We start from the raw sequence: 8,673 nt of genomic DNA, 5'->3' as shown, positions 1-8,673 counted from the left end.
CGCCGCCACGCGCAGCGACGCTCGGCACCCCCCATTGGCCAACGCCGCGGCGTGAAGGTGCTCACCCTCCCTAGCGCCCGGCCTCCTGCCTGTCCGCACAATCAAGTTCCGGAGCACGGGTCGTCCTGGGCCGCGGGGGCCTGCGGGACGTGCCTGCGCCCGAGGTGGCGGTGCGCCGCAGGGAGCCCGCCGCGGGGCCGGTGCCGCGGGGCCGGGCCAGGCGCGGGGCTCCCTCTGAGCCCGGGCCCGCGGGCGGCGCTCTTTCCCTTCCGAGTGTGGGGGGAGAGCGGGGCGGGGCGGCCGCGCGCGAGGCCGTGTGGGATCGGGGAAGATGGCGGAGGCGTTCGGGGACGAGCTGTTCAGCGTGTTCGAGGAGGACTCGGCCGCCGCCGCCGGCGCCAAGAAAAGCAAAGCGGGCGCCGCCGAGGGCACTAGGAAGCCGGGGTGAGGGCGCGGCGGCGGGGCTGGGGCCCGGCGGCTGCTGCGCCCCCGGAGGCGGCAGCCCGGGGGCCGTGTCCCTGCGCGTGCTCCCGGGCCCAAAGCTGCGGGCAGCCGTGGGGACGGGGTCATCCGGGGTGCGGTTTGGAAACCCGCTGTGGTTTTCGGGAATGGGGCTCCCCAGGTTGCGCCCCAAATGCGGTGTGGTCAGTGTTGCAGATAGGAGACCTGATTTTCTTTCTGAAAATACCCAGAATTGCTTAAGAGGCAAGCATCAGATCTGTTGTCTTTTTGTCGTACAGAAAACGATTAGAGGAAAAGTCTTCAGCAGTTGCTACAGGGAAATCCAAAAGGGAAGCAGAAGTCAACAGTGCAGAAGATGCAATTCTGGGAAAGAAGCCGAAATTGGAAGATGTTGTATCAGAAGATGTTAAGTAAGTCTCCTAGCCTAATGTGTAAGGGAATTATAGCAAGACTATATTATATTATAGTTGATTAACTATATTATATATATTTATATATATATATATGTGTAAGCTTTATTAGAGCTAATTAGCCATATGCTAGTTGTGAATAGTCTTTGTAGTGTATTAATGGAAAGATGGGTTTGTGTATGAGGTTGATTTTCCATTATCTACATAGGTGAGGGTGTAGTAGTAGCACAACTTTGGCACTGATGAGCACTGGGCATGTTTAGCATAGTAGGTAAATATTGCAGATAGGTAACTGCAGTATGAAGTGTTCATATTGTATTTATTGTTACTGTAAATGGATCAATGGTTATTGGTTATTGCCATCATGTTGATTTTCAGGCATGTAGCAAAAGATAAGTAGTGAGGCATACGAGAGGAGGCAGGATTGTGAGTGAGTACCAGCTCACTGAAAGAAATAATTGGCATGGGATAGAAGAAGAAAAATTTGACCAAAAAGACAGAAACAAGACTTTTTAGGCATATAAGGTTATAGCTGGAACAAATATTTGGGATCTGAATACAGACATGCTTTTAAATTTGAACAGGCATCACAGGTATCTGACATGGAGAGGGGGATAAGCTTGGAGTCATTGACAACTGGGAAGATGGCTGAAGGGAAGCCAGCATGCCATTTCTGTACTTTAGGATCTGCACGTCTCTCCCTCTTTTCTTTCCAGAACTTCATAATAAGTATTATGAAGGTGGTGTGAAAGCAGAGTGAAGGTACAGTTCAGGAGCTCCCTCCACTCAGCGTATCCTAAGAGATTGCTGGGAGCTCAAAAGTTTACATAGGTTAAGGAAATTAGGTTGGTTCACGGAAAATAGGATTAGGTAGGTTCACGGAATAAAAATTCATCCAGTGTTGCTAAATACAAGCATGTACTTTCTAGCTCAAGATGTAAAAGACTACTAGAGAAGTATAAACTATGTGCTTGCTGTGTTCTTGTGCTTTTCTCTGGGTGTCATATTATTGACTTCTGTCAGGCAGAATTGTGGGCAGGATTGTCCTTTGCTCTTATGCAGTAACTTTTCTTAAATTCAAGGTGAGTTTTCCTTTCAGAGTACTGATGAGAAGGCTGGTCAGAACATTGTCAACAAAGAGTGCTCGTATAGAAGCAGAGCAGAACTAGATCAGTTTCTGTGTTAGTGGTCTTCTCAGTAAAATAGATACTTGCCCACAGTAGCTTTGTAAAAATAAGTCTGTTAATACTGTACAGTGTGAGAAAACCGCTGCATTTTATATTGTGAGACACTAGGGCCTTCTTGTGGCCCAAAGAGAAGTAAAAGGTAAAGAAGAGAAGAGGTATCTCATTTCAGCTGCTGCTTGGGATGCTTCAGACTGTTGGTACTGGGTATCTTGATTAATAGCATGAATACAGATCTTAAATTTTGTTTTGATGGGTACTGACAAAAATTGCATTTAATCATAACTTCACATGAACATTCTTTTAGATATGTGATTCTAGTGTTGTTGTGTGATTGAAAGTGGAAGCTGAAGTACACTTATAAGATGGCAAAATTTTAGCACTTACTGGTATTCTTAGTACTGGTAGTAGTTTCTACCAAGGGTGCCTTTCAAGTTCGTGCATGCCTTTTTAGATGTTGCAGTTAAAGTAGAGGTAAAGTTCAACATTTTTCTACTTATAAAGAAAATATGAATTTCAAATACGTTTTTGACAATACTAACTTGCGTGTTTTTAGTCTGGCAGACCTGATGCCTCAGGTAAAGGTGCAAGCTGTGGAAACTGTTGAAGGTTGTACACATGAGGTGAGTGCACTGAGAATTCATATGAAAAGTGTAGACTTGTTTTATAAAGTTTTCTGTGTTCACTATGTTCATGAAGGTGTCTTGAGATGTATTATTGTCATTATATATATCTATTATTTACTGTTTCACATTACATTTAAGATGGAACAGGCTTGTAAAGAGTTTGAAGTTTGGACATGACACTGTGCATGCACAGTGAAAAAATCAGTGAAATATCTGAAGCAGTTTGAGTGACATTTACAAGAAAATGAGCGACTGTGGAAGACTCAATGATAATTTTGATAAGTTTTCATTTGTGAAATATACCAAGCACATTTTGAGTGCTGTTGTTGAAAAGAAGAATCTATTGATTATTGAAATAGATCTGTGTTCATAGTACAATATAACTGTTCAGCAGCGCGTTAAAATTTTTCACTATTCTGGTTCAAGAATGAAAGGCTTTCTTCTAAAGCTGATTAGTATTGAAAATGATATTCTAGTAAAGAGGAGAAATAATGCATTTTTATGTGAAAGCAAAAAAGAAAATATTTATTTTCAGATTGTGTTGATGCAAATTAATACAGTTTAAAATATTAAAAATCAGAAGTATTTAATGCTGACTTTTTTTAAAATCATCCCTCATTTGAAGATGTTTGTTAGGAAGTTTCTATTAGAATTACATATGCAAGTCATATCTTCCCTATGCTATTATACTTATCTTCTTTTCTGTGCTGTCTTCCAGAACTAACTCAGGTTAATTAGGGTCACATTCAGTGACCTTGTGTGATGACATATTTTTAATAAAAGACCTGAAGAATTATATACAAGTGATGATACAGGTTTTAAAGCCTGTGCATATGCACAGTCTTTGTTACACAGAGATATCCAATAGAGGTAGCTGAAGTGAGCTAAATATGTAATACACAAAATACATGTATATACTGTAGAAAATATCTAGCATGGATGAATATTGACCAGGAACAGGAACTTTATCTGCATATTATCATACTCCCTTTCCAAGGATGATGCAAGCCAAGTAATTTTTCTCATGTCTGTTGGTTAGAAGCCGTGACTATGTCTTGGCCTGAAGAGCTAATGTTCCAAGTAAGATAAAGCGTAAATACTACAAACCAAAGAGTGGACAGTATCAGAGAAATGAGAGAAGGTGTATTATTGGTGATAGGAGGGTAGAAACATTGGTTGAAAAACTTTGAGAGGGAGGAAGGAAACTTTGACATAGGAGCTCATAGAAATAATAAGAAATGTTAAAACATAGAAACATAGAAATGTTTAAAATTTCTATGTTTAAACATAGAAATGTTTAAAATTTGTTTTTATGCATTTTACATCTCCTGCCCCAGCTCTTTGTAGCTTGCCATGTCACTGGTGTGAACATGGATAATTCTACAACTGTTTTTGTTTAAAATATATTTTATTAGGTTGCACTTCCAGCAGATGAAGACTTCACAGGCCTGAAGCCAAGAACTGGAAAAGCTGCAAAAGTATGTGGTAGATTGAATTCGTTTTCATTTTGCATATGCTTTAGACAGTAGATGGTGGGAAGGGGACAGTGATGGACTTTGTCAGTAAGACTTGACAAAAAGAGTATGTTGAAAAGGTGGTCTGTCATAAATAAGATTGGTGTTTTATATTTTAAATTGAGTAAAATGACATGGTTGAATGGGGTGGGTAGGTGGTTGTGTTTCATTTGTGTTGTATGACATTTGGCAGTGGCTCCAGTGGTACACTGTGGCTTTTCTTCCTAACTTAGTAAATTATATAAAATCCAGTCAGAGGGGCTAGATTTTCATTTGACACGACAAGAAGACCTGAGCAAAGATCTTAGGGGTGTGTGTTTGTGTATGTGAGAGAGAAAATTATTTAAATACAAAGCCATTACAAAATATTGAATTAAGATCAGTTGAAGTTACAAGTAACTACAGGTTTTCACTTCTGCCTATAATTTGCATGCTAGGTCAGATCGAAAATCAATTAGCCGTAACAGTGTATGTTAAAATATGTAATGTGTTTGTTTTCTTTCTTTTTTAGGAATATCCATTTATTCTTGATGCCTTTCAGAGAGAAGCTATCCTTTGTGTAGATAACAACCAGTCTGTGTTAGTGTCAGCTCATACATCAGCTGGTAAAACTGTATGTGCAGAGTAAGTAATTTTCTGGCAGGCTGTAATAAAAGAATGGTGTGATGGTTTTACTTAACCATCAGTAGCTGTTGTGCATCAGTTCCTTAATAAAAAGTTTGGACCATCAGTGTGTTGACCTGAATTGACTACTTTTGTATATACAAGTTCTTTCATCTTGCTTAGTGAGTAGTGAAAGGATTAATTCATGTTTAAGCTTATGGGTTTTTTTTAACAATCTACTTTTTTTTAAGATGCTTTGTATAAACTGAAAGGAAAATTTCTGTAAATGATTTATATGATTTTAGAGAAATACCTTTCTTTTTTTCTAGCCCCTGGCTGTAATAAGGAGGTTCTTATATGTTTTCTTCACTTTTCTGTCAGAAACATTGGTTTGATTTAATTTTCATCTTGGTGTTTATCAGACAGGATATGTTTAAAAGATGGTATACCTTTTTGTCATGGTTTGTTCTAACAGCAGTGAGCCTGTGCTAAACTGAGATGAGAACTGAGATGTATGTGTAAATGTATTAGAAAATGGGTTCAAAAAATGGTAGTTCCCCCCACACACCCCATGTATTCTTAGAAACAAGACAGTGGCAATTAGATTTTTCAAATAGATTAGATGTGCTCTTATGTCCATCTAAATTGGTTAACTTGTTGTCAATGATTTGTCATTCTGCAAAGATGCATATGTAGTTGAGCTTAGATTGCACTGAACATGAACTGATAATCTAAATATGAAATGCTTCATATCATTGCTAGTGTTCTGAATTTATTTTTTAACTTGAAATTTAGAGGAAAGTAAAAAGATGTGAGTATCTTCTTGACATGTTTCATATGTTCAATGTTTGAATACAGGTATGCAATTGCCTTGGCTTTGAGGGAGAAACAGCGTGTAATATTTACAAGTCCAATTAAAGCTTTGAGTAATCAGAAGTATCGTGAGATGTATGAAGAATTTCAAGATGTTGGCTTGATGACTGGGGATGTCACCATTAATCCTACAGCATCTTGTCTGGTAATGACAACAGAGGTAAGATCAGACATTAGTTCTTGATCCATCTGTGTTCTCTTCTAGCTTGAGAAGGTCCTATATTAATAGATTAAAGTTATCATAATAAGACCAGTTAGGGTCAAAAGTGTTTAAAGTTCATTATGTTTGCAGCTGCTCTTGCCCTTGATTTAACTTTTGTTATTGCAAAACTTAAGTAAATCTCTGTAAATTCATGCTTTTGAACTATCAGTCAGGAGCTTTATTCTCAGGTGGAGAAAAACAAAACTTAGCTTTCTGGATGCTTAGGACACTGGGTTTTGTTTGGATAGATGTTTAATATCTGAAGTCAGCCAGACTTATTAAGTCCTATACGGTCAGTATTCAATTGTAACATGGAGGGAGTAGTTGAGCAATGTTCTGTGTGTGAGCCGCAGGTGCTATTACTTCAGGAATATAGAGCTTTTCACCTTTGGCAACAAAGGACTGATGGCACAGTTTTGTGCTATTTCTGTCTTAGAAATCTGTTTAGCTGTGAGTTGGAATTTTCCTCTATCTTCACCTCAAAACTGGTATGGAGAGATGGAGGTGGAGACACAGGCTGACTGACTTCTGACAAAGGATTTCCTCATAGTGATCACAGACAGGTATCTACTAGGATGAGTGAAGAAGACTCTGCAGAAATAGATCTGAAGTGCTGTGGTAATATGCTGCCCCATAGAAGTTGGGAGAAAAATATATTTTTTTCTTGTTCCTTCACTGTTCTTGCAGGGAGAGCAATTCATATCATATCATATATAAAATTTGTCAGTAAAAAGGAAAAGTGTTTATTATTGGAATCAACTTTGGAAGTCTTCTCAAAAACCAATCTTTAAATGCTTTTATTTGGTTTTGTGCAAAATGAGATTTCATAGTGCCGTATAAATATGAACCAAAGATTTGGGCAATTGCTTAGTGACATCTGTGTAACTTGTCACTGTTATTATTTCATGTGATGGATCTCTGTTTGGCTGCCACTTAAATTGTTCGTATTTTTTGTTTTTTACTCTTCTAGATTTTGAGAAGTATGCTCTACAGAGGTTCTGAGGTTATGCGAGAAGTTGCATGGGTTATTTTTGATGAAATCCATTACATGAGAGATTCAGGTATCCTATATTTACAATTTTTCTTTTAGAATCTTTTTTTTTCCAAGAAGAAAAGATTTTCTTTTAAAGAATTAAATCTTTATTCTCTTTATCTCTCTTTTAAAATAGATCATCTGTGTGCATAAATCATTCAGAATTTTCTTTCTACTGAATGTATGAAAGAATTATTGTGTGTTAACAGTCTCCATTTTCTTTGCCAAAGCAGAAGCTATTTTGAGGGCATACGTTTGTGTGTACTTGTGTAGGGGATGTTATTCTTAGTTTTTGTTTTATTTTGTCTTTAAAAACACTGTTCTCTGGCTTCAGAGCTGAAAAATAGGCTTTAACCACATATGTTTCCCGTATGACTTCCATTTTCAGAACGTGGTGTGGTTTGGGAAGAGACAATTATTTTGCTCCCTGACAATGTTCATTATGTGTTCCTTTCTGCCACTATTCCAAATGCTCGTCAGTTTGCTGAATGGATCTGCCATCTTCACAAACAAGTAACTTTATTTTCACTGCTCTATACCTTCATCCTTGTGGTCTTGTGGCATAATACTATGTCTTTGGTTGAGGAAAATTGGACTTACTAGCTTTCTTAATTGTATAATTATTACTTATTAAATGATGATCTGGTCACTCCTGTCTTACTTGGTTGTACTTCTAGCTTTCACAGCTATACTGGCTGTTGGTTCTACCTAGTGACATTAAAGATGTTTCTTTAAAGTTTATTTTCAACACCAGCCAGATTTCAACAAACATTATGAAATATGAACAAATACTATGAACATAGTATGGTTTTCAGAGACTTTTCAGGAGTTTAGAGGGCTTTGGGGTACTTCTAAAGGACTTAACACTTGTAATTTCTAAATACTGTATGGGTGTCCATTTCAACAAAGACATACTTTCTTGCACCTATGTGCCTTAAAATAGATGTACATCTGTGAGTGGGCTGAGGGCAACAGGATAAGTACCCATCAACAGTTTTTATGGGTTCTCAGAGTTATATTCTGGATAATTATGCTTGCTAAGTTCACACAAATTCCTAATTGTTTTTCCTGCTGTTTTCTGCTTCAAGATCATATGTTGAATATGTGGTGATTCCTTTGCGGAATGATCAGTGATGAATGATAAGCCTAAAATAGGAGCTAGCTAAATTGAGTTGATATGCAATAAGGCTTTATTGAAGGATTACAGCATTAAAGAGAAGAAACATGCAGAATTTCTGGAGAAAATCACACATTCCTACCACTATGCATAGTACTGGACAGCTGGCTGGCAAGTCAAACGGTCTTTGGAAAGTCGGGGTTCCTGGAACAGGCAGGCGGAGAGAGGGAGAGCTGAGCTGCTTGGAGCAGGCAGGCAGAGGGACGGGGTGGTGGAAGCAGGCAGGCAGGGCAGGAAAAGGGGGAAAGGCAGAGCAGAGGTCCTTGGAGTTGGCAGAGAGAGCAGGCAAGTATCCCATCATCATTCCATAGCAGTGATTCCCATGACAGTCCTTCCCAAATTCAAGATCTTGTCTTTCTATAAAACATTGCTGTTTCTAGACAGTTTTCAGCCTTTGGCTTCTGCTCCCTGTACTGTGTTGTGCACAATGCTGGGAGGTCTTACCTTCCCAAGCTGCAGCCAGGTGCCTTGTCCTGCTGCACTGTTCTTTTTCCCTTCCTTAACTTTTCTTCCTTATGTTTAGAGCAGTCTTTTCCTAGCTCCCAAAGTTGCATGTCTTCCGTGACCATACCTGACCATGAAGTTGTTG

General features: G+C 39.1%; 1 protein-coding gene across 1 annotated transcript in view; it reads left to right on the top strand.

The window, feature by feature from the left end:
* Positions 1–73: 73 nt before the first annotated feature.
* LOC112995755 (exosome RNA helicase MTR4) overlaps positions 74–8,673 on the top strand; it is a 48,581-nt gene continuing 39,981 nt past the window's right edge. Inside the window, exons 1-8 of the mRNA XM_026120937.2 lie at positions 74–444; positions 741–872; positions 2,613–2,679; positions 4,098–4,160; positions 4,708–4,820; positions 5,658–5,832; positions 6,845–6,935; positions 7,296–7,420. Of these exons, the coding sequence (XP_025976722.1) occupies positions 332–444; positions 741–872; positions 2,613–2,679; positions 4,098–4,160; positions 4,708–4,820; positions 5,658–5,832; positions 6,845–6,935; positions 7,296–7,420 (879 nt within the window). The 5' untranslated portion in view covers positions 74–331. The remainder of the gene's footprint in view (positions 445–740; positions 873–2,612; positions 2,680–4,097; positions 4,161–4,707; positions 4,821–5,657; positions 5,833–6,844; positions 6,936–7,295; positions 7,421–8,673) is intronic.

Source organism: Dromaius novaehollandiae, chromosome W (genome assembly GCF_036370855.1).
Source record: "Dromaius novaehollandiae isolate bDroNov1 chromosome W, bDroNov1.hap1, whole genome shotgun sequence".
Lineage (NCBI taxonomy): Eukaryota > Metazoa > Chordata > Aves > Casuariiformes > Dromaiidae > Dromaius > Dromaius novaehollandiae.
The sequence above is the reverse complement of the archived record's forward strand: the minus strand, read 5'-3'. Positions and strand labels throughout refer to the sequence as shown.